Genomic DNA, 27703 nt, shown 5'->3' with positions numbered 1-27703 from the left:
ATGTCTATAATTTTTCTACATTTTGAATATATATATATATATATATATAGATTCCAAAAATTTCAAACCATGAACTTCCGTGGTTCAACACCCATAATCTTAGTTGTAGCATAAGATCTGATGCTTGCAAATTTTTTAATATTCTTGAAAAATGACAATAAAAAAGAAGAGTAATTGTTTTTTTTTTGTTTTATAATGATTTTTATGAAAATTTCATATATTTCTTTTAAGAGTGATGATGGATCATTTTATTCTTATTTAAACAATAGCAACTATCACTATTCACCCAAAAAATATTTTTTCAAAAATTTAAGCTCATTATTAAAAATAATAATTATTTTAAAAGTTTTGACTCAATTTTTGCTTTATACTATGCTGATTTTTTCGTTCCATAATAAACTATTTCTGCAATTTTTTTCCACTTTTTATAGAACTAAAAGAATTTTTTTTTAATTTTTTCTCTTTGTATTGAATTGTAGTATAATCATAATTTATGTTATTTTCTTTACTATCCAACCACTAATATAAGGTGATATTTGATGGTCGTGACGTAATTTTAATGTAGTTATTATTTAATAACATTTGTAATAAATAAATTATTGAAGCTTTTTATCTGTGAAATGAGATGTGATGTGATGTGAAGTGTGAAATGAGTTTAAGAGATTCCAAGTACAGTAATTGATATGCAATGCAAATATATATATATTATAACAAGCGTTGAACGTATATATTATTTTTTTAATTTTGTATTCGGTAAAGTCAGTATATTATCATTTTTGCATTTATTCGACGAAAACAAATTAAGTTTGTGAAACTATCATTGTGACTTTCTTTTATAATTCCTTAAAATTTATGAAAAATAAAGATTTTGACATTCTAATTAGGGTAATTATGCATCATAACTTTAATAAGCATTTATATATACTTCCTTAAGAATTTCCATCAACAAATAAACATAAAATAAATTTCGAGTCACTTTTAATTAATTATAATTAAATTTTTATTTTAAAAATAACGAGAATTAATTCCATACCTTCTTTAAATATATATGTATTGTATAGTTACATTCTATTTAGAATACTAATAGAATAAAACTAAGCAAGAAAAGATTATTAACTTTTTTGCAACCAAAATAATTTCTAATTTTGCAAATTTAATCCTCCATAAGCTGCATTTATTAATTGATTTATATAATATGAATAAAAGTAAACTCTAATAAGTTATAAAGAGTGTGCTACGCTTTATAATATAGCGCCCGAGGTCAAATAACGATGATTTGATATCACCTAGCGTTATCATTTGAAAACGCATTTATCTTTCATAATTGTTTTGAACAAAGATTTTAAGTTACAAATTTTTTGATATCTTTTTTTTTCCAGTTTTTTTCAAAAATGTAAATATATAAATTTTATTTTCAAAAAATTTTATTTTTAGACCTCTATTTGCTTTAATTTTTTTAAATCTTAAATTTTTAGTTCCACCTTTTCACAGACCACAATTCTAATATAAGATATCTTAAATAGTGAAACTAACCTTATTATATTAAATAAAATCAATTCAAAATAAATCTGTCAGCATTTATTGTCGTTACAGCAGGCAGAAACTTAACCTACTCTGTCTTTAAGCGAGTGGGCTATAAAGATGAAGTGAAAAATGAATTCCATTGCATTCTTAAGTACACGGCATGAAAAAAGGCAATGACCTACCAGAGCTTCTTAGTATATGTCACCATTATTGTAGTTACAGTAGGCATAAACTCAACCAACTTGGTCCTTAAATGATTCTGCTCTGAAGACGAAATTAAAATCAAAGTTCAATGCATTCTTACGAGAAAGGCAAGAAAGAGAATTAAGTAAAATAAATAAATAAAAATAGAACCTCCTACAGCCTATAAATTGCATTGTCTGATTTATCGATTATGTAGAAAAAAAGACATAAGTCAAACCTTTGAAAGTGTGTTAATATTAACGTAATAAAATGGATTTTTGTAATTTGAAAAAACGGGTGCATTATATTTAGAGTTACCCTCCTAAAAATATTTTAGAGATATCCAAATTAAGGCAGATTTTGTCAGCATACTGAATAAACTAAAATCAGTTAAAGATTTGAAACCCTACTTTTAGCGATAGACTAGACACTTTTGAGAGAAAATGATTTTCCACGACTAAAAAAAATATTCTCTTAGTTTTATATATCGTAATTTTCTTTACTTTTCCTTTTAAAATCAACAACACGTGTATTAAAATTTCATTATGTATATATTTTTTCTTTAATCATTTCTTCACATCAAATTTGATATTATTACTATTATAAGAATGAAAAAAATAATAAAAATGTATGTATACAAACAATTACCGTATCTTGGAGCGGCGAAACCGAGTGAATCGAGAAATATTTCTTGAACAATTTCGTTTTCTTCTCCCGAAGTCAAATCTTCTACTGAAGCGATTTCTTCTGAAGGGTTCTGTTTGTTTTTTATATTGTGCCTAAAATAGTTTTATATAATTAGTTATCAATAAAATACGTAAATAATGAAATATGAAAATAATAATAATCTATTCAAATTCTTGCTTGTTGGAACTAGCTACAACTTTCATATGTGGCCAAGTTAAAAAACATTTGCATGCAAATGAATTCTTCTAGACATTATTCAATACTATGTTTAAGCATGAGAGAAAACATGAATAAGATTGAAACAAATTATCGTAATATCGAGGTTCAGCGAACTTATTCTTCAAAGTTTCAAAGAATGTTTATTCATAAGTGTTTGTAAAGTGAACAAATATTAGTTGGATAGGAGTTATAATCAAAGAATTAGATCCCTAACTATGCCTAAACTATGCCTAACTTAAGATAACAAAAATACAACAAAAAAATTTCGGCTACGATGTGTTTAATGGAATTTTAATACGGTTACGATGTACTTAGAAAATGTTCTTAATTGTATATAACCTTAAAACAAATGGATGAAAGAACGGGGAAATAAAGTAATAAGAGAAAATTGCATTATTTTTTATAGGAAATAAGTTAAAATTGTCATATAGACTTTGAACAGTTCATAAATTGTTTTGTCTTTGTTCCACATTTATGGAAAAGTTATTTTTAAAAAATTAGACAAAAAACGACTCTACCCCCTTTTTTCTCTAGATTTCAGAAAGCAACTAAATTATATTATTGATTAAGTATTATTTCATTAACTGTGCTTTTTTTAATTCTTAATTTCTCATATATTTACACTTAAAGAGTTATTAATATATTAAACAGCTTAAAGAAGATATGTTCTAATTGACATTTTTTGGATTTAGATCTTAAGATTTAAATAATTAGACTAAAGGAAGTTTTTTTTAGAACTTTTCAATATTAAATCAAATAATAAATTTTTCAGATTTCTGAAGATGAAAATAATCAGTCGCAGTCCCCGGTACTTTTGGAATGGAAAAAAAGGTCAGAAGTGTATTTAGCAATAAACAGTGAATAAGTAGCCTTAAAAAGCCAACTTGTCTGTTGGCAAAAAATTATAATGCCAAGAGTGCATGTGCTATGATGCAAAGACTGTTTGTATGAGAGTCAGAACGAAATAAATGTAGAAAATTGCGTATATAAGTTATAATGTAGCATTAAATAACGTATAATATAACGTTATAAGTTACATAATTGTATAATAATTACGAATCAAAGGTATAAAATGATATTTATGTCATGTTGCAAAGTCAAATTCATCAAATGTCACTTTGAAACTTCGTTCAATGAGCTCTTCAATTAATTTCAAAATACAACAACAATATAGTTTAAATACTACCTACATATTTTTTCCAAATTCAGTAGTTAACTAATCACTCATTCACTTCGGATGAAGCTTAATATCTTCAGTAAATTGGGTTTCACCAGATTTTTTTAAAGGGTCAGTTTTGTTAATTTGTAAAAAATCTACTCATATTTTTTTTAAGTGAAATCAGCGTTCATTCAAGGACTCTTTTAGACAGTGTTCAGTTGTTGTGGAGGTCTGAAAACAAGATGCTATTTTTGAACAGGGTGCAACAAAAACTCAGATAACCAATTTTAAATGCAACTTAATAAAAAATAAATAAGTTAACAAAATAAAACAAATAAATATACGAGTAGACTTTTCTTAATAAATAAATTAACTTGATTTCAAAGTGGTCCCAATTTAGGGCGATACAGAGGCGCAAAGGCTTGTTGTTATTTTCAACAATGAGCCGCAAGTCCTCTGTATTTAATCTATATTTTCCCCGCTGAAACGGTTGCTTCAGAAAATCCGACCTTTTGGCTGATGTAGTGCGAGGCCTTGACTCCAAAATGGATGATACACTGTAATTCATAGGATTAAAGTCTGGCGAATAGAGTTGCCATTTTTCAAATGATATTATGTCAGAAAATGCGCTTTGTTTGCCTCTTTTTGGCCTTGAGAGGTCTTGTCTTTTAAGCCTCGTTGAAACTTCCAGTTTGTATTATTGAAGTGCTTTTTGAACCTTGGGGGTACAACATCATCTAGAATGTCCCCCCTAGTACAATTTTTGACTTGTTTTACAGCCCTGATGCACAAAAACCAGGGTGTTTGTGGTGGAATTTGCAACTTGCGCAAAATCCGCCCCAGACCAACAGTCTTTAGATTTTGGTGATGCCCAACAATTGAATAGGTGCTTGGAGTATCTATAGAACAGATCCTATTGTTTTGAGAGTGATAAGCTTAGCGGATGGTAAAGAGGTTTGCATCAGTGAAAAAAAATCTCTCCCAGCTCTGATTTGCGAGCAATTGCTGAAAATTTCAGTAAGTGTTTGTGTCTCGGCATCCCTTGCAAAAAGCAGCCACTTTGAAACTAATTAAACTTATTCATTAGTAAAAGTTTATTTTTTTATAGTTTGTTAAAGTTTGTTAATTAATTTGTTTTTAAGAAAATTATATCAATAACTGTCCAAACTCAACCGTTTGTCCGGGGTTTTTTTTTTTGCAGCATCCTTCAATTTTAAGAAAAACAAAAAACTTTTAGATTGAAATACGAATAAATTAATAAAAAAGAGTATTTTTTTTTCATTAAAGCAATTATGTAGAAACTCATTTTTCATTTTATTATATTTCTCCCCATCTACTCACAGTAAACAAATCTGAATTGAATTACGATATAAAATAGCCGGCACCCAGTGGGCAGGAGTATATCACCGTATAATCCATCTTTACTTTGAAATTTAACGGAGCCATAACCCCTATATACCGTAATTTTTACAGTAATATTAACAGTAAAATCATTGTATTTATTTAACTAAATAAATATTACTGTAAAAATTGTGGTACAAAAGTTAGCTATGAAAATGGTTTTTACTGATGCTGCAACCAGGTTGTCTACTTTTTACCGTAATTTGGTTCGGAATAGTTTACAGTACACAGGGAGCCAATACAAAAATAACTTTTGATCTAATGATCAGATCTTCACGAACTGGAACTCCATATAAATGATTTGAGGGGGGGGGGGGAGAGCTCAAATCTGTTAATTAGTGAGGATGATATTTTAAGCTTGAAATCAGACAGAAAAACGCGGTGTCTCTGAATAAACATACCTTTTTTTCAGCGGATTCGGATTTTTGACCCCAAAATATAGGGGGTAGCTACTATCTGGGAAAAATGGTCCCCATAGTTTGATCAGGAGAGTGATCTAAAGTTTGGACGTGTTAATGTTAATTTCAATTTTTGCGTATTTCGCATTATAAAAAGAATTGAAAAATGTTTGCCCACAGTTATAAAATAAGTTTTTCCAAAGATAATTCCACACAAAAAAATTTAGTAAATATTTTTTATTTTGAATTATTTAATTTAATAACATTTATTAATCTTATAGTTTTGTCAGGAGAGCGATCCAAACTTCGTAGCCCCTAATGTTAATTTCTTTTGCGTATTTCGTCATATCTCGAGAACTTTATAGAGAATTAAAAAACTTTTACAAAAAGTATAAAATTCATTTATTCGAAGGTAAATCCCTGCAAAAAATAAGTTTTAGTAAATATTCATTACTTTTTATTATTTTGTGTAATAACAGTAAAAAAAAAATATTTTAAAATATCCAACTTTTTTACTTCATTTTAAAGAATGAATGCGAAATCGGTTCAATAGCTCCCGAGAAATCAATTTCTAAATTTATGACTTATCGAAAATTCGACTTCTCAGGAACTATTCTACCGTCTTTTCTCACATTTTTATTTTCTTATGTAAAATTGGATACTTTAAAATGATTTAAAAAATTGTACACCATACAACTCCAAATTTTTCGACTATTATCTAACAAATAATGAAAAAATAACAAATATTTACTTAAATTTATTTTTTGCATGGGATTTTCCTTGGATAAACGAATTTTAGAATAGTGTGTAAAAAGTTTTCAATTAGCTGAAACTTTTTCGAGATATGGCGAAATACGCGAAAAGTAAAATTAACACCTGACTGAACTATTAGGACCATATTTCCCAGATTGCAGCTACCCCTTATATTTTGGGGGTCAAAAATCTGAATTCGGCGAGAAAAAGATTAGCTTATTCAGAAAAAGTGCATTTTTTGAGTCTGATTTTGTAATTTAAAATATCGTCTGTACTAATGGATTACGATATTTGAGGTCACCAACTCTAACTATTCAGATTGAGTACTAGAACGTAAAGATTCGATCATTAGATAAAACTTATTCAGAAAGATATGTCTTTGCTTTCTTTCTTTCTTTTTTTTTTATTTCTTACAATGTACTTTACAGAGCACCGGTTAATGGTGGTATTGTTGCCACTGTTTAATAAGGGCTTCGCTAAGGTTTCGTTTTTAAAATGAAAAATATTGTAAATGGACCGTTTTTAAGAGAATTTTTTTTTTGATATATCTGTTTTTCCAAAAAATAAAAGAGTCGATAACAATCTTTTATACTTCAAAAGGAATGGGTATAATTATATTCTTAAATTGAAAAAAAAATATTACTCGTTGTTTTATGAATGTAAAATTTTATGAGTGCAATATATGTTTGAGTGTTCAAATATTAATTCTGAAATTATTTTTTCTAACAGTTCTTGAGATGTCCTTAAAGCAAACGTGAAAGAATTTCTAATTTAGAGAAAAATACTTCACACACATCATTATCGTTAACTACGAGCGATCATTAGATATTAAAGATATTGAAAACTATTTCCAAACGAACATTAGATAAAAAAAATCAATAAGGCGTGCTGCATTTTTATTTGATCATAAATAGTTAATTGTTTTTCAACACTCATTAATGATAATGGTAAGTCAATACTGGAACATTTTAATGACTGAAAATATTTGAAATGTCTATCAAAAAAAATTATAAGGAATGTAATAAGACATGAACGTGTCGCTTTAAAATTATGAAAAATAATAATCACATAAATTTTTTAAAAAATGATTTTAAAATACGTCGTTTTAACCTAACTGAAGAGAAATTCACGGGAGTGTAAGTTAAGTTTGTTTTGAATATCTTAAAATAATTAAAAATATTTTGACATAAATTAGAAATCAATAAAGTGCTCTACGTTTTTATTTGATCGTAAATAGTTATTTGTATTCTTAACACTCATTAAGGATAATAGTAAGTCAATAATTGAATGATTGAAAAAGCTTGAATTGTAAATCAGAAAGAAAAAAAAAACTTGAAAGGAATGTTAAAACTTGTTAAACATGTATTTAAAAATTTTTTAAAATAAATAATCATATTAATTTCTTTTAAAAAAAATGATGCTAAATTACGCCGTTTTCTCCCGAATAAAGTGAAATTCACGCTAGGGCAAGATAAATTTGGTTTGAATAACTTAGAATTAGTAAAAATATTTCGTTATTAACTGGAAAAATAATTTTAGATCTATAGACTACATAGTTTCATACAATATGCACTATAGTTATAAACTACAGTTATAAACTACATAAGATTTATCCGGGGATTATTCCAGACATTTTGTGAAATGGTCAAAATTTATCGATAATTTTGTGAATATGTAAAAAGTAAAGGCCTGTTTTTGCAACAACAAAAAAAGATCAAATACATTTATTTATTTTTCAAAGTTTTTAAGGAACATCTAAATCACTGAAAAGTCATTTTTCTGAGAAATTATGAGTTAAAGAAAACATATATTCCATTATTAAAAACAATAGTTTCTTGATTGTCCCATTTCATGATAAAAAATTTCGTGAAAGGTCATTTTTAACTATAAACATACTGTGGAGGCTATGTTACGAACCTAAATTACTCCTAAAATGACTCATGTTTAGCTACATATTATTATTTATTTGCATTTTCTTTTTTTCTTTTATTGTTAAAATTCATGATCAATTTATTTAGACTTAAATAGTACAGTCATAAATTGTTCTTATAATAACGCATAGTTATAGAAATGATTCTTATGAGAAAAACACCTATAATATTCTCAAATTTTCTATTACTCTATTAGTGATTATTATTCTCTAATAAAAGCTTAAATGAATGAAAATTATCTATGTGAGAAAAACCCAACAGAAATAATTAACAAATTGATATAATAATTAGCAAAATTTGAAATTAAAAGAATAAAAATATTAAATGAATTAAATTTGTTTAATCCAGTTAATTTGGTTTAGGAGTTTAGATATCTCTTCATATTGCTTCATTAAAAAATGTCTGAGTTTTTTAAACTTTAAAAATACTTAATAGCTTAATCCAGAATTTAATCTTTTGAATTAAAAATTGAATTTCTTGAAACTTAATACTTTTTCCAGCATTGATTTTTTTTCTCAGTTAAGAAGCACAACTTTTTAAAACTATGTTGATAGAACAGCGTTTAATTCTTTTTAAAAATAAATTCAGAAATTTCTTTTAAAATTAATCTATATAGAATAAAACTTTTCATTATAAAAATAGAAAAAAATTAGAGTAAAATTAAATATCAAATTAATCATCTTATATTTCAGAATTCAAATTTATTATAAAGTTTCTCAATTTAATTTTTATCAACAAATATATAATTTAGCTTGATATAAATAAATTGTATTATTCTTTTTAAACGTTTTATGTTTTTCTCTTATCTTAATTTGTTGAAACAGTTTTTTATAGACAAGAATAGAAACAATTTTCCAAAACATTTGCAAAAAAATACAATTTTTGTCATTCAAATTCATGATGAAGATAGAAAATTTATTTATTTAAGAGCTTAAATTTGCAATGATGCTATTAATATTGTTTAAAAAAATACTTGCCATTCTAAAAATTAGTAGCATCTAATTTTATTTCCAGTTCTTTTTAATTATTATTAACATTTAGAATAAGTCATTATAAAAAAGTTGAGCAATATGCAAAAAAATAAATGGACCACCCTGAATAACTTTTGAAAAAGTCGTATTTTGAAAATAAGATTTCTCAAGAACTATACAAACGACTTCGCTCAAATTTTGTAATTTGCTCTATAAAAGTGCATTCTTTGAAATGATCTAAGAAATTATATACCTTACAGTTCAAACTTTTTTCAGCTATTATTAAATGAAGTAATGAAAAATAACAATTATTAACTAATAGTTATATTTTGCATGGAAATCTTCATTTCGCCTAAAAAGTTCTCTACGCAAAATGTAAAAGGATATACGCAAAATGTAAAACTAAAATTAAGGGTTCCAATCTTTGGAACGCACTCTCGATCAAACTATTGATACCATATTTCCCATATTATGGCTACCCCCTTTATTTTGGAGATTGCAAATCCGAATCCGTTAAAAGAAAGGTATGTTTATTCAGAGGAAGTAGGTTTTTGTGTCTGATTTCGTACTTTAAAATATCGTCTGCACTAATTAATTAGTATATTTGAAATCATCCCATAAAACCGTTAAGACTGAGTTATAGAACACAAAGATCCGATCATTAGAGCAAAAGTTAAAGCAAAACTAAAAAAGAGCAGGGTGATCAGTATTTTATTTTGAGCACTGTACAATTATAAACTATTTTAGGACTTATCAACAAATGCAGCTTTTAAAAAAAGCACCTAAGATTTACAGGTATTTATTAAAACAAAATTGAAAAACTTCAAGTTCATTAAAACTTATAACCAGTTTTTCTTTTGAAGATTATTAAATACAGGTTAGTGCAACTTAAATATGCTATCTTTAATTAAAAGGCTAAATTAAGTGCTTTTAAAATTAAAAAGATATTCCTTCGAGTGTTTTATTGTTCTTAATAAATTTTCAAGTGTCAACTAAAGTTATAAAATTTATTGTAACGCCACATGATCTTCAATTTTAATTTTTTTTATTACATAAATCACTCATTTCTTCAATTGTAATCAGACTCACTGAATTTTTTAATTATACTTTTGAAATATTTTCTTAAATCAAGGAGTTTTACATATTTATGTAATCGTAGATAAAAAAAATCATTTACCTAAATTGTAATATCAAATATTAAATGCACTTTACAAAGAGTAACACTACAGATTTCATTAGAGTAAATACATGAAACAAGTATACAAACGTATTAAAATTTCCACGATTAAGTGTTCAAATAATGAATAAATGACTTACTTGACTGCTGCCCACAAGGCTGGATCCTTTGAAAGTAGTATCTCTTTTAAACTAATCCATAGAAGATTGGCCTTAAACAGAAAGGAATAAAAATAATATTGCAAAATGTCTCAAATAGTTTCTTTCATGCAATTAAGTTAAGCTACTTATTTTAAAGCTTTTAAATATGATTTATTTATGAAGGATTTAATTCGATTATTTATTCATGGTAATTGCAGTTAAAATTGTGAAGAACATAACTAATAAAAATATTATTTATATGAGTGTAGTAGAATCTATTTTATGTGAATAGGAAAAAAAATAATATGCATAGTCAACCATATTTAAGATAATTAATAAAATGCAATATATTCGGTGAATAAAAAAAAATATGCAAACTATAAAAATTTCGAAAGTAAATGAAAAAATACAGTTAAAAATACATTTTTATTAAGAAATTAAGAATGACTAGAATATTAGTTAATACAACATATTGTACGTTATTGTTAATATTGGAATGAAAAATCGGTTCTTTCTTTTTGAAATGTAAATTACTAAAAAAATAAATAAAAATATTTAAATACAAATATTTAAAGCAACACTGGTGTTAAATTAACTTTAATAGAATAACAGTTGATATTTGCAACAACAATAATTGTTTGAGTGTTTTAATTTTAAACGCATGCAAGAACGTAAATAAAGTAAACAGTTTTATACTGCAATTAATTTCTCTTTCTTCCATGCTAGTATTTGTATTAAAAATTTGAAAAGGTAGATTAATAAGAGCAAAACAATATTTATTTTCTTTTTCACCTCTTTTTAAAATAATTACGATACTGAAGTGTTTTAATTCGAATTAAAAGTTTAGTTTAGGAACCAATAATAAGTGCTTGTAGTTTAAATATTTTAAGTATGAAAAGAAAAATAAATATATGAAACACGGGAACTCATTAAATTATGTTATTGTTAAAGTTTTGCAAAATAATTTGCTTGATTTTTTATACTAAACTTTTTAAGTCAACACTGATTTCAGTTTCTTTTAAAATGAAACAAATGCACAATGCGAGAATATAGTCAATTTGCACAGTGTCTATCTTTACAATAACTGCATTATTATAGGTCATGACACCTAATTATTTTTCAGGGATATAATCTGCTTTTTTAATACTTTTTTTCGTGAGTAACCAATTGCCGACATTAATTATTCTTTATATTTCAAAAAAAACAAAATTAAAACACGTATGTCAGTAAAAGCTCCGATTAGCATGACTATCTGATTATTAGCTAGCAATAAATCCATTGAAGACAACAATAAACTAAACTAAGTTCATTTATTAAAACGTATGAAAAAAATGCTTAAAGGTGGGAAATAAAATTTAAAAAAACAGCAGCAAAGAATTTAAAAATTGCTTAAAATGTAATTCAAAGAGATTTCCTTTTATTCAAAGACACACTTTAAGAGTTATCTAACAATGCATAAAAATCTTAAACTCAATGTATATTTAATAAAAGTATAGGCATACAATTGTGATAATTCCTTACTATATGAATTTCCTGAAACAATTTGTGCATGGTCCCTATTTATTGATCGCACTTTAAATTGTTTCTCACTAAATGTGGCATGTTTAGTTATCTTGCTGACACAAATGATTATAATTTTGAAAATTTGGAAACAAATATGCATCAATCAGAGCTCTTTAACGAGCAGACATTGACTGACATTGAGAAGTAAATTCTCAGCCTAGTTATGATGATCACGTGAGGATTGAAACTGTTAGGAAACTGCTGCAGCGAGAGTTAAAATTATAGAATAATTTCCTTAGTCACATCCGTAATGTTATTTAAAGCATGAGTTACGGTTTATACTGCTTAATATAGAAATGTATTTAAACTGTATGATACTCCAATAAAGATAAATGTGGGAAATATAAACATGTACAGTGCGTCAAAAAATAAATCATCCTGATTAATTTTGTTTCTAATGATCGGATTTTTACGGACTTATTTTCAATGTTAATTAATCGAAGGTTCATCACTTAATTTCCCTACTCATATCCGTAATGCTGGTACTGTTATTCAAAACACGAATTAAGGCTTATACTGCCTTATATGGAATGTTCTTTAACTGAGTAATACTCAAATAAAGATAAATGTGAGTAATATAAAAATATATCACCTTGATTAACTTTTTCCAGTGGACGGATGTTTGCTTACTTAGTGTCAATGTTAATTGAAGATTTACATCAAATATGCTAATTGATTGGTACTAACTATTATATAATTTACAGAATCAGACCTAAAAATTTTTTTCCTCCGAGCCTCTTCGTTCCACGGATTTGGATTTTTGATTACCAAAACAGGAGGTAGCCCCCCTGTAGATATATAGACCCAATATAATCAGGCCAGTGGTGAAAGTTCAGACTAATTAATATTTCTTTTAGCCTATTTCCCCATATCACAAAAAAGTTTGAAGTGAATCGAAAGCTTCTTGCACAAATTTATAAATTTGTTTATTTAAAGATTTTAAAATTTTCCTGATTTAAAAAAGTAATTTTTAGTAATCATTCATTATTTTTTTGCTAGTTTGTTTAATAACGGTTCAAAAAAATTTAAATTGTTAGATATACCTGGTTTTACGTCATTTTAAATTGCCCAACTTAAAATTAATAAGAGCAAAACTTGAAAAAATGATTAAACAATTTCTGAATTATAGGATTTCAAAAAGTTTATATATTTAAATTTTCGTATCTCAGAATGTATTTGACTCGTTTCGTCCAAATTTTGCAGTTTGTCACTTAAATGGTCAAAAAATAAGTATACCATACATATCAATCTTTTTTCTACCATTATTAAATAAATTGGTAATAAATGATTGTTAAAACTTATTTGTTCCACGGACTTATCTTCAGATAAATAAATTTTATAATTGTGAGCAAAATGTTTCTAATTCAGTAAAAAAGTTACAAGAATTAAAAGAAAAATTTAAAAAGTGAAATTAACAGTAAGATGCCCGGACTTTCAACCGTTCTCTTGTCTAAATTATCAGGCTATAATTTCCAGATTACGACTATTCTGACTTTATATTTTAACAGTCAAAACTCAAATCAGCCGAAACGAAGATAAATTTATTCAGAATCGATCGTTTTTATATCTGCTTCTGTAACTTTAAAAATTAGCTTTAACTAATCAGCATTTTTGACATCAACCGTTCAAACCATTAAGATTGGCGCTTAGTAAGTGAAAATCCGATCATTAGAATAAAAGTTATTTAGGGAGATACATTTTATTCTATTACATTCTACCGATATATTAAAACACCCTTAAATGAACTCTTACCTTGCTAATCCAATTCATAGGCGAGGATCTTCAAAATATTATTAAAATAATTATTCCTTGCATTTTTTACTTACCAATCCAATAGTTTAAAAGGGAGTAAGGCCTTTATACATTCTAGATATTCAGTTATAAATTCATTCATCATAAAATTTTTAAGACACAATAGTCGGTTGCAAATTAAGTCTCAATTTAGTCTTTAAAAGGTTTCTAATTTTTAAGTAAAATCAAATCAAATTAAATTTAAAATATTTTGGTATTTGAAAAACAAATAAAAGGACATGTAATAATAAATTTCAATTTTGTTTTCATTTTGCTTTATTTTCATACATAATTTTTACTAATATTTAAATAATTATAGCATCTATTCTAAAGCACAGATAATTACTAATTATATACCAATTTTTTAAAAAGAAACAGGATGCTGCTGTTTTTAATGTCAATTGCCAATATCAGCAAGCATGCTTCGTGAAACCAAATGAATTTAAAGCAGAGGGTGCATTTCATGTTTTTCAGTGGCCCCATCTCTGGCCCAGAACACAAGTTCAGTCACACGTCACAGCCCGTTTATAGGGCGGAACCATACATACATCCATTGCTTCATCCACAGATCGTAATTTTGACCAGAACCGGAAAACGATCAATCTCCCATTCAGCACCCCAAGAGGTATAATTTGTTATGGGAACATAGAGGACTTTGTGACCGGATTGAATTAATGCGCACCACTCACACGGGGAGTTTTCATCCGGCTGGGATCAAACTTACGACTTCTTAGACATTGCCATAACGCCCAACAGACCAGGCAATTCCAGTCTCTGCAACAAGGTTCCACAATGAAGTCATTTTACACCAAGTAAAGTTGGAATTCAACCAACTTTAAAGGGAAACTATCTTTATCGTTTGCTAACTAAGTTGGAGTTTTGTATAAAGCTATTCCTTCGTGGTGAAAATAAGACGCAAAACTCGTATATTCGTCTCTAATCACAGAGAGAACACAATATAAATTTTTAAAAATGTTTATTTTGAAAAGAATCTTTAAAAATAATCACCAAGCTTTTGCCAAACGAGCAATAAATATACATAACATAGAACCATTTTTAGGGTATTAAAGCAACGCGCAATCAAACTTAAAAAAAATTATGATATTATAATATATGTCAATTTCCTTGTAAACTTTCTAGTTATTCCTATAAATGTGTATGAATTGTCAACTACTAAATAATAGCAAGTCTAAAATAATGACATAGCTGAAATTTTCTCACCAAAAATATGTAAATTTAAGACATCGGTACGAAATAAGAAAAATACAAACCTTTTACTTTAGCAATTCTTAAAAGATCTAACTTATTGTCTAAATTTTAGTATCTTTATTCGAAATTCACAATATACATAATAATATAAAGCACATAGACTTCTCCTTTTTCTTCTTATACACGCACTAACAGCAAGCATTCTACAGTACATTATTTCCTCAACAGTATTTTTATATATGGCTTTTATATAAAATTCCTTTAGAAATCCTGTAAGATATTTCTCTAGCAATTTTTAGAAATGCGTCTTTTGAAATATTCATCTGTGATATTTTGTTGGAAGACGTACAAGCCATTTACAGAATTCTTTTTTCTTCTACCTATTGTAGAGATCGTCATATTCTCGAATGGAATTTTTCTTGTGGATGACACTTTTCACAGAGTATCGATTTTTGATCAACTAGATACACATTGTACTTTAACCGATTTCAATGCATTATATATATATATATATATACTTCCAAGTATTTAATCCCTTACGTTTGAAATTATTGCTATTTCATCATTATATTCTAAAATGATTTATGAATATAATTGCATGGTTTGCAAGCTTCGAAATTAGTAGAGGCAGTGTTGCGGCTATCAATTTTAGAACTCTACGTGGAGGAAGAAAACTGGACACACCCACACCCACACACACAAATATATANCTGTCTATCTGTCTATATATTGAAGTGGATTCTTATGTCTGTATATTGAAGTGGATATTCGCTTACTAAGGGAAAAGTGAGTTTAAAGCTGAATAAATTTTTATCTGATTGATCAAAAGGATTTAGTTAAATATTTATTTCAATTCATAATTTTTTTTTCTGGATCGCACGTAAAAAAAAAGATATCTACTTTTATTTTCTTTTTTTCACTGGACAAATTAGAATCGGGTTTTGAGAATTCGTTTCTTTTTTTAATTGTGAGGAATGTCATGAATAATAATTTGCGTTAAATGTTAGTTGAAGAAAATTAATAAATATTTAACTAAAAAAAGCATTTTTTACCCAGTAAACGTGTAATATTTTTAAATTAGTTTTTCCCCTGCTCTCTTCACACACTAAGTCCTGAGTTCTCCTTCGAGACGTTTCTTGACGATGTAAAATGTTACATTTTAAATAAAAACTATTCAGATAAAAGAGTTCAAAATTTTTCTTTGTACTTACATAATGTCGGTTCTTAGCAACCCGATTCTACTGAGATAAATTTTAAAACTTATTAATCTTCTCCGTTACCATTAAAACTTCACATAAAATATTTTAGTTTACTAAAAATAACTGCGAAACATTTTGAGAAGTAAAGAAGATTATTCAGCAATAGGGCTATAAACTCATTCTCATTATTGTTTTCGAATATTTAATACCTAGCTTATATTCATTATTTTAATCATAAACGTCAAATGAACAGTTTTGCGTTAAAGTTATAGTAAAAATAAAAATAATATATATTGCAAAAATAACTAAGAATAGCTTACTGCACAGTGAGATAATATCAAAGAATTACATTAAAGTACAATAAAGGAACACAAAAATCTATATCAATATTTATATCTATATATATATATATATAAATATTGTATAGAAATTGTGTACTTGCACCCTACCAGAAAAAAAATTGATAGTATTTTTTTAAAACGTTTTATTTTTTGCATTGTGGCATAATATGTAAATTATTTAAATATTAATATGAAGTCTAACACAAAGTCTGTTCTCTAAATTCATTATTTGCAAACATTTTAAAGCAAACAAAATTTTAAAAAATAATTTGTAGTTTAGGTATGAGAAGATCGGTTTAAAAAAATTTTTAAGAGATTGTTTTTCAACTGATTTTAAACACTCTTCATTCCCCTTCTCATAATTTTTTTTTAAAATTTCGATGCCTGAATAGCATGTTTCAGTACACAACACTAAGATAAAACAAAACAAGCAAAAAAAAATTCAAAACTAAATATTTCAAAATCGGATTTACAATAGTATGGAAGTAACTTAAAAAAAGTATTTAAGCATTTACATTTTAATACAAAACTTCTTAAAAGATTCTTAAGTTTTAAAATAGCTCTCAAGATTTGTAAGACATGACATTTCTAAAATGCACGTCACGCTTTATTTAAGAAGTTAGAAGTAAAATTAAATTCTTCAACAAACACAAAGTTCTCTTTGTTAAACTGTTAACTTCTAATACTTATAGACTGAACTAATTTTTTTTAACTTTGGTAAACAAATTAAGAAGACTGTTCTTAATTAGTTAACGACAACATCTAATTTTGAATTTAAAGGAATAAACTGAGATTCTTTCAGTAATTTAAACATATCAACTACTTATTGAAAGCCGTATTATTGATTAACTTTAAAGGAATATACTTGATTATGCTTACTTACTTATTTTATTTACTCTACTTTTTCCTTTTCATCCTATCAGTAACAGGCACAAAATTTTAAACAGAATGTTTATTTCCAATACAATGAATGGTTGCTAAAAGGTATAGAGGTTACAGCGATTCTGACAATTTGTTAAATTGTTTGATTTGTTTAATTGTTTAAAAAATTTTATCAGTTTTTTTAATGGTGAAAAATTATGCTTGTATCTAAATTATACCGCGTGATCAAATTTGCAAAGAACGTACCCAAAACGGAAAGTTTTATTTATAGAATTTTTTAAGATTCTAATATCACATATAAAATCTATTTTATCTATTTCGAAGTGATTACTAAAATACAAATTACAAAAAAAACTACAATTTTTATCTTAAACGCAGCACCAAGTTTCATTGATTGCACAAACGAAGAGCTTCATTGATTATAAAATAATACTTTACGAAGTTTCTCTTTAATGAAGTGCTTTGCGATTAAAAGGCTAAAATGAAAAGATTAAATTATTAAATTAGAATAAAGATTCTATTGTTTCAATTCATGAATTCCAAAGTTCTTGAATAACAGATTTCTGCAGGTAGTTTTTATAATACCAAACGTTTTTGCTAAATTAAAACTCGAATGGAAAATCATATGAAATTTGCTTTTATTACAAGTATCTTAGAGGTGAATCTTCCAGTTGTATGATTTATGACGCATTTGAAAGTATTTTTGCGATTCTAAACATTTGTTTGGCCTAAAATTACTTCTTAAATTATGTGTATGTCTGCAACTAATACAAAAAGAAAATATTTTAGACACATTTTTACTTCCAAATCAAGAGAACTAATTAATCTGCAAGTTACCCTTTCAATACCATCTTTAACTGTTTCTTTTTTCCTTCGATTGAAACTCAAAGAATGATAATCTATAAATACTTTTTCCTCATGGCCAATTTTTTTCACATTTTTATTCAAATTTAAAGCGATAAATATCGCAAAACTAAAAACTTTATTTGTCCATGAAATTTACAATAGGTATATTTAAAAAAATTAGTTTTCTAAAAAAAAAAAAAAAAGAAGAAAAGAAATTCTGTTTTTAAAGAAAAAAAAAAATACAGTTTTAAAGTTATAAATTTTTAATTTATTTAATGAAATTAGGAAAAGAGGCTGGTGACAAAATTTGAATTATTTAAAAAAAAATATCATAACGAATTTTTGTTTTACCAATTATATTTTGTTTACGAATTCGAATTCGACTTAATCGAACGAAAGTGGATAGAAATTTATTCTTATAAATTGTTAATTTTACAAATTATTGAAAACTAAATATTTAAAAATTAAAATATAGGTATCATTATAACAAAGCTGAAGACATGTCAACATTTTGTAACGGCGAACTTTTATTTCTGTGGATGTATAGCAGCGTGTAAGACAAAAAGTTCATGCTAATATCCACAGTGTGCGAAAATCGGTCAAACCGAAGCGAAAATAATGTATAAATGTTGTAAATGCTTCTGAGCTAGGTGTGAGCATTTTCCACTATTGTTGTTAGATAGAACTAGATCCCTTAACTTTTTCATAGCAGGGGATGAGATAACTAGTGTTCCAGACTTACTGTGTGCTATTGTTGTATTAGTTAGTACTGTTATTGTTTGCAATTGATTGCTATTTCTTAAAAAAAATAAGAAAGATTTAAAGAAATTTGCTTTTTTTCCAATTTTTTGTGCTGCAGGGAAACTTTTTTTATTTTTATACTTAACAAACTATCTTTTGTTTTGACTACTCAGGACATATTTATTAATATACTCTCAAAACATATTTCATTAATTTTTATCTTATTAAGATAAGTAAACCATTTTAAGTCTTAAACAATTTTTTCTTATTTATTTTGCACTTTTTGTGCATAATAAATATTGTATTTTTTTATTATATTTATTTTCTATATTCTGATTTTAAACCATTTTTGAATACTAAGAAATATTTATCTAGCATAGCGGTTATCCCTTTTTTGTAGCGCTATAATCTTAGAACGCTACATTATTTTCGATAAGAAATTTTTAAAGCAAATCAAATAACTTTAATATATAATTTAAGCAGTTTGATATAATTTTCTTTATTTAAATAAGATAATTAGTTATTTTTTAAAAAATATTTCCGAAATCACATTTTCATATTTTTAATACACCATATTTACCTCCTTCAATAAATGCCAATTATTTTAAATATTTATATTTGAAAAGATTTATTTTCTTTCTGTTATCGAAACATTCACTGATAAAACAGCATCTCAAATCCGTTGAGATTAAAGTTATTTTAATCCCTTAAATGAATTTTCATTTATTCCAAACAGAGAATTTTTTTCCACACCCATTTCCAAAGGACATAAAACAAAAAATTACCAATTTACATCTCTAAACTTTTCTTGAAAACAAAATGCTCTGTTTATTTCAAGCCAATTATAATTAAAAATAATCCTTATCGTAAAATCTTCTTTAATTAATAATATTTGCCTAAAGCCAACATAAATAATTTTAGAAGAAAATTTTAATGCATTAATTCTTTATTTGTCGGGGTAAGGGGACTTTTTCATAGCGTAATAAATGAAAACCAATCAATTTTTCTGCTGTCTTCTATTTATTTACTTATTTATTTATTTATTTTGTTCATAGTCTTCACACTGTTAGAATTTTTTTCTAAGATCATGGTAAATAACCGGCAGGAGTCCGACCGTCCAATTAACCGTAAAGTTTACGGTATGAAACCATTTTTAGCTTAACAGTTTTGAAACCGTTTACTACTTGTATATGGTTAAAAAAAATCATAAATACAGAATTGTATGTTTTTTTTTACCATTTATAACTAACTTGGTTTCAAGACAGCAAAAAAGAAATTTAACTGAACATAGTTAACTTGGCAGCTTTATGTTGCTGCCATCCATGCGTGAATGTGTGTGTCGAATTCTATTAGTTTGGATCACAAATTGGGGAGAGCAGAACTCTTTATGTGTTGAAGAAAATGAAGGAAATAGTGCGGTATCAACGATGGTACTCGAACCTCTATTCCGTCAGTCATGAGATTTACAGATTAGCCCTCTCGGCTATAATGAGAACGCATTTGCGATGAACTAACTGACTCATTCGATGAACGTTGTTGATGCGATAAAATTCCTGTTGTTTAACCGTATTCGGTGAAAGCAGTTAATGAACGGTTTTTCTCACAGTTTACAGCTTGAATTTTGTTTGAATATGATAAAATAACAATTAAATGAATTGCTATTTAACCTTTTTTTCCGAAATATTTCTAACAGTGCAGATATATAAGTTATAAATTTTTTAACAGAAAATCATATAAGAAAATCTTGATTTTCTGAACCAGCGCAACTTTAAGTTTATTATTAGGGAAACTCAATCAACAGGGAGTTACAGGCTTTATCTACAATTTATTTAATGATACTGAAAAGTATTACCTGCAACTGTTTGGACATGTGCCCAACAGCCAATTACACGGTTTTGAAAATATCAATGTCTTCCTGTTTGTAATATAAATGCCATTCTCCTTTCATTTATTGAGCATATTTTTATATTTAAAATAATAAATATTTCAGAGCAGTACTTTTCAACTGTTACGCCACGACTAGGTTTTCCTTTGTAAAATTTTATTTATTTAAATATTATATTATATTATATTATATTATATTATATTATATTATATTATATTATATTCAGAGTTTGCCGACCAGTCTGTGTAGGGGGCAGGGAACTGTCCTTGCATCAGAAAGGTTCTGGGTTCGAATCCCGGGCAAGGCATGGATGTTTCTTTCCCTCTATCTGTGTTCTATGTCCTTTCTCCTTTGTGTGTGAATGTGTGAATGTGACCCGCCCTATAAACGGGTTGTGGTAGTGTGACGTGGGCGACGCTGTTCCACCGCCGTGGCTTCGCCACAGGTGCCCACTGGGTAACGAAAAGAGAATTAGCAGTTCTGGCACTTTCTGTGGCCAATGGACAATAGCTCCAAGTGCCCGCCATTAAAAAAAAATATTCAGAGTTTGAATAGTTCACTGACGTTCACAATTTATGATTTTTGAGTGAAGTCTTAATGACTACAGAAAACATAAAGTTAGTGTGGGTGAAATTTCGAACTGATTTTCGTTTCGCAAGTTCTATCATGTTAGTTTAAACTTTGTCTTAACATTTCCTCGTCATAATTTCAACAATGCAGATACTCAATGACATTAATTATGCCTTTCTAAGGCAGTATCATTTTTTTCTCAATTCACATATTTTGGCATCTCTTATTCCGAATTTCAAATAAATTGGTGTAAAAAAGGGATTAGAAAACCAGTTCGCTTAAAGTTAAATAATTTCTAGTAAGAGTGTGAAAAAAAGAGAAGAAGCAAGCATCTTAAATTACTCTTGATAAAACTGTTGGATTTGTAAGTACTAGGACTTTATCTTAATGGTTCGATGGGATTGCATTAAATATGCCAATTAATAAGTGAAGACAATAGCTTGAATGATAAAATCATACACAAAACCTTCTGTTTAGATACATTGCATTTTCTTTGCATAAATGTGCTTTTTTTCGACAAAATCAGATTCTGGTCCTTCAAAATATGGAATTTGCTGCAATCTGGAAAAAAGGTTCCGATTTTCCAGGCAGGAAAACAATAAAATGCTTGAGCCCCTTAATGTTAATTACACTTATTGCGTGTTTCATCATCTAAAAACACCGCAGGTTTCAATTTTTTTTTTCAACAACTATTCAATCGATTCCTATCAAATTCCAGTTTTTGTCATTCAGCCCCTTCAGGATCCGCGGAAGGAGGAAAAATGGTTTCCCTCACACGCATGGTCAGAGAGTATACGTACTAAAGAGTGCGGATACATACTAATGGGAGATGTAATACGAGAGTACTAAGTTGATATCCCGTTCGTATGTTCTGCACCCACGCATGTGTAATCACGAACTTCAAGAAGCTAAAATTAGATATAGTACTTAATTGGTGCAAGCATTTTTATGCATTACAATACAAAATGTTTTTTGCCATTAGTATTTCAATGAGTAAATAAAATAAATAATTCTAGAAATAATTTTTAGGTGGAATTATCTTTGGATTAATGAGTTTTATAATTGAGTGAAAAAAGGGTTCAATTCGCTAAATTAGTTTTAAAACAGTTCTCCTGGCATGGCGAAATAAGCAAAAAGTAAAATTAAAATTTACGTATCAAAACTTTCTACCGCTAACTGGGCTGAACTAATGGAACCAAATTTTTTAGATTGCGGCAAACACCATCCCATACTTTGAGAAGAATCCAAATTCGCTGAAAAAATGCGCTTTTGTTCAGAGAAAAACGCTCATGTGTCTGATTTTCTAACTTAAAATATCGTCTGCACTAAATCATCAACATATTCAAGATCACATTTTCGAATTATTTAGAAATTTGCATGTCAAATTCTGCCGACCTCATTTATAAGCCCGACTTCATCATCAACTTTCTAACTACTATGCTAAATCCCCTTTCACACTGGTTCTCATTAAGTAAGGAAAAATTACAAAAATTGTGATGACTTTCCCAAAAATGAGCCAATCCCAATTAAATTTAAATATTTTCCAACTAAGAATTGCTAAGTAAAACTGCAATATGCAAATTAGTGGAGCTGAGTTGGGATGACGTCATTTGCAAAGAGCATAACATTGTATGTTCGTATGCGTGTTCAAGACGCTGTGTTTCTGAAATTAGAAATTCAAGATATCAAATTTGTAACAATGATCTCCAGGCACCATTAGTCCAAAGAACTGTGATGGAGATCGATTAGAAGATTAGAGGCAAGATAAAGTCAGGCAGAAGTGCCACATGGTCTAATGTGAGTACTTTTTTTGGTTCATAGACTTTGGCAACATTTTCTAACCATCCAGAAGGCTCATTCAATAATGCCCAAAATGCTACGACGAGCACCGATGACTGATATTTGTAGTTATGTGTAAGGAATAGAAACGCAACTCCAAGTCAGCTCAGATCCTCTCTCAGTAAGGCCATCGGAATATTGATGTTTAAGTCTACTGTGCGTAGAAGGTTTGACGAACGTGGTTTGTTCGCTAGGCGACCAGGTATTTGAGTACCTCTCTCGTCACGAAATGGAAAGGAACAATTGGGATGGGTGCCGCAACATGTCCACTGGACGGCTGATCAATGTATGATTGTTCTCTTCACAGATGAATATAAGTTTAGCCTCTAAAACGATAATAGGTTTGGAAAGAACCTGGAGCCCGATATCACCCATCATACATCTGTAAAACAGGTGCTTATCAGGGATTCAGTATCTGTGTGTGGGGTGCTATATCTTTGGGTTTACGTACAGACCTGCATGTCTTTTCACGTGCTCACGTGTATAAAGATGACATCCTTGATATTTATGTGCTCCCTTATGCTGGTACAATAAGTGATGATTTCGTGTCACAGAATGATTACGCAACGTGGTACAAAGATCGCATCGTAGAAGATCACCTTCAGCAGCCTGACTATTCGGTGCATGTGCAAGCAGTGGCCGGCTCAGTCACCGTACTTGAATCCTACCCAGCATGTTTGGGATGCTTTAGAAAGACGTATAGCGGCTCTCAATTCTCCTTCTCACACCTTTACCACGCTTGCAACTGCTTTTCAAGAACAATGGGTAGCGCTTCCAACGGAACTCGTAGACTGCATAATTGAAACATCACACATCGATGTATATGCTGTATTGCTGCTAGAAGTGATCATACTCCATACTGAAGGTACTTTTTCGATTACAAACTGATACATCTGATTTATTCATCTTATACATATTCTAATTTCTGTAACACAGTAATTTTCTGGTTAATAGTTATTGTATTATTATGTGCACTGTAATGTGTGCCAGTTTCATTAAGTTGTATGTATAACTTTCTGAGTTATGATCACTTTTCTTTAATTCATGATAACCAGTGTACCAGTGTATAATGGTTGATATGTACTGACTCTGGTTTACCTTCCTTACAAGTTTGTTCAAATTTTCGTCTCATAATTGACAAACCTCAATGCATTTTAAGCTTAATTTTTATTCGTCTATTTAGTCTGATCGATTCAATTTTTACGCTAACACCATATATCATTGTTGCAAAAGCTTATGCTTTTCTTTTATTCCAAAATACAGTGTAAGAAATTTAGAGTTAAGTTATAGTGCCATTCGAAATAGCTTAAAACTTAATAAAGTGATAAACAAAATCATGACATAGTGCATTTTAATCTTTTTCCAACCAGACTACATGGCACTATGATTCTGCTAAGAAGGTTGCTCTATGACAGTTCAGTTCTTTTTAAAAAAAGAACATTCAATAAGAAATAAATCTGATTCTTTTAAAAAAATTTAATTTTTATTACCACTTTTAATCCCAATCTACTTCATTTTTAATTATTTCCAACTGCATAAAAACTATTATTTAACAAAGCTCCAATTTATACGATTTAGTTATTTTTTTAAACGATTTTACCACTAGTAAAATGCTTTTTTCTCCTTTAATTATGGATGTTGTAAAAATTCCCTTGTGGTTTCCATTCTTTATTCTATTTTTAGTGTTTATTTCAATTTCCAAACTATTTTTTTAGAAGAACAAGTTTTTAGTTTGAAGTTCTATTTTACAGCAAGAGGGTTCTGTATAATAATGTTCGTTTCTTTTAAAATCTTTTGTTCCATTCTTTACAATTTTGACGTAAAAGTAAAATGATTCAAAAGATCTTCTCCAAATTATTTTTTTAAGTTTACTGCAGTTAATTTATTTGTCTATGCGCTTATTTAAGTTCTTTGAAAAGTTGATGTTAACTTTTTACCTTGTTTTTCCTATAAAATAAGTGTCGAAATTAAGTTGATTAAGAGAAATTGTAAATTGAAGAACTTCCAATTGAGTCAGATAGAATAACATTTTTTAAAAAAAATAAAGTTGAAATTAGATTCTTAACTCAGATCGTATATCATTAAAAACTCATATTTATAATATTACTTCTTATCAGGCATACTTGGACATTTAAATAAGTCTAGAAAAACACTTTTTTCTTTAAAAAATCTGAAATAATAATGATTTCTCTTTATTTCTTGTTCTTAAGCTTATTGCTGAAAAATATAAATCTCTAACACTCATTTAATCCTTTATGGGACAGAAAATTTTGATCCAAAATTTTATCACGAGAAAATTGTAGTTCACGTCTGCACATCCAAACTGAAGAGCTTTGCTCGATCTTTTCAATTTTCGGAATTTAAAGTAGTTGATAAAGATCCCACGTTGTATAAGACATAAAAATTACTAAATTTTCAGTGGTTTATATCTTAGCTAAAAATAAGCGGAACAGTTTTCATCCCACTGGCGTTTTAATTTGCTGCTAAAAAAATAGGTTTTACTAACAACTTTTGATAAATGCTTGTAAAAAAATGCACTTGGAAATTAAAAAATCCCTCCACACTGTACCTTAGTACCTTTCTAGACTGAGATCTTCAAAATTAAACTAGTTCATAAAGTAAAAATCAGTTAAATAAGTAATTCCAAGAAACTAAATCAATAAGCTATTACTTGATTAAAAATATATCTTACTATATAAAATTATAACTTGATTCTCATTCACGCCCAGCTGGTCTTGTAAATGGGAGCCAGTTTTTGAGCTCTTAAAAACATATAAACATTAAAAATATTCAAATTGTTATATTTGAATATTTTTGAAACGAATGAAGTTTTCAAGCTAGTTAATATGCTGCATTATTAACCTTCAACTGTATTAATTTTATTCATAGTTGACAAAACGGTCGGAAATAATTTTTGTTGCAGGAACATATTATTCGGAGTAAAGAAGAGAATTATTACTCATAAGCATAATTTATAAACAATTATTTTTAATTTTATTTATCTCCAACTGCTATATAGACTTAGTGAAATAAAATAAATAAATAAAATCAGAAAAAATCTTTGCAGCGGATATAGGACTAAATGCAGATAGGACTAAAATATAAGAAAGAGCAGATACAGGACTAAAAGGATTTTTAGGAGGAAAAAAAACTTTGTGACGGAGACTACAACCGCACAGAGTCAATACAGATTTTAATTAAAAACCTTTTCCAAGAAGCATCAATTTTTTAAAAAAATGCACTTATAACTTACTTTCACTAAGCTGTATAATACACACTAATTAAATTGTAACACAAACTCTTAATTGCTCCACTAAACTGATCCAAACTTCTAAATTGTGTTTCTTGAATTATACAATATGCATATAAAATGATACAAATGCATAATACATAATATGTATATACGTTATTAAGAGCCATTAAAATACATACATTCCTGAAAGTGGCATGATAAAAGGTGCAAGATGTCAGAACGTGATATGATTGATTACTATGCAACAATAGCTGGAGAACAGCAGTGTGTAAGCATTTACTAAGCACATTCTTGTAGCACCACCATCGCAAAATACTTTCAGCAACAACTGTATACACAGTATTAGACATTGCTTATATATATATACATATAGGAACAATTGAGATGGGNTTTTAAACTGAGTGAAACCAACGAAAAACAAAGTATGTTTGTTTTAAGATATTTTTTGCTGCCGAAAACATTTTAGTTTTCACGTAATTCTGAAAAGAAAATATTTCTGATAGATCTAGTTTAAACTGCTTTCTGAGTTTCTCATAGAACTAGTTTTAGAAACGCTTGTTTTTATCTGAAAAAATAATGCATGTTTTCTTACGTCATTTTTCAGTTAAGCTCTATTTCTTCAAAAAGAAGATATACCTTTTAAAATATTATGAGGATACGTTTAAATTATTTAACATTTATATATACTTTATTTAAAATGCTTAAGAAAATTATCAAATAAATTTAATTATTTAAAAATGGATAACAGTTTTTATCAAAACTCGAAAGTTTAGCAAATAAATAACTAAGAATAAAAATCCTACACATTTGAACAAATAAAAGACTCTCAAAAAAGTTATTAGAGTTTTTTTTAGCGAAAACTCTCATATTTATTATAAAAAATATTTTAATAATTTTCATCTAAAATCTTAATTTTTATTTTCCATCCATATTTGTCCTTTTAACACATTATTCCACCGCAACTCATTACCACCTATTCACTTATCTACTTATTACATTTCACTTAACATATCACCTAATCAGTTCACTTAACACATTATC

At 27.8% G+C, this 27703-nt stretch overlaps 1 protein-coding gene across 2 annotated transcripts in view; it reads right to left on the bottom strand.

Moving 5' to 3' along the window:
• LOC107436806 (guanylate cyclase 1 soluble subunit alpha 2) overlaps positions 1–27703 on the bottom strand; it is a 465049-nt gene that overhangs the window by 203155 nt on the left and 234191 nt on the right. For both annotated transcript variants that reach the window (XM_071187935.1, XM_043040687.2), the window contains exons 3-4: positions 10544–10614; positions 2356–2486 (exon numbers count right to left, since the gene is read on the bottom strand). In XM_071187935.1, the coding sequence (XP_071044036.1) occupies positions 2356–2486; positions 10544–10614 (202 nt within the window). The remainder of the gene's footprint in view (positions 1–2355; positions 2487–10543; positions 10615–27703) is intronic.

This window comes from Parasteatoda tepidariorum, chromosome X1 (genome assembly GCF_043381705.1).
Source record: "Parasteatoda tepidariorum isolate YZ-2023 chromosome X1, CAS_Ptep_4.0, whole genome shotgun sequence".
In the NCBI taxonomy this organism is placed as follows: domain Eukaryota; kingdom Metazoa; phylum Arthropoda; class Arachnida; order Araneae; family Theridiidae; genus Parasteatoda; species Parasteatoda tepidariorum.
Note: the sequence above shows the minus strand (reverse complement) of the source record. Positions and strands in the feature narration are given on the sequence as shown.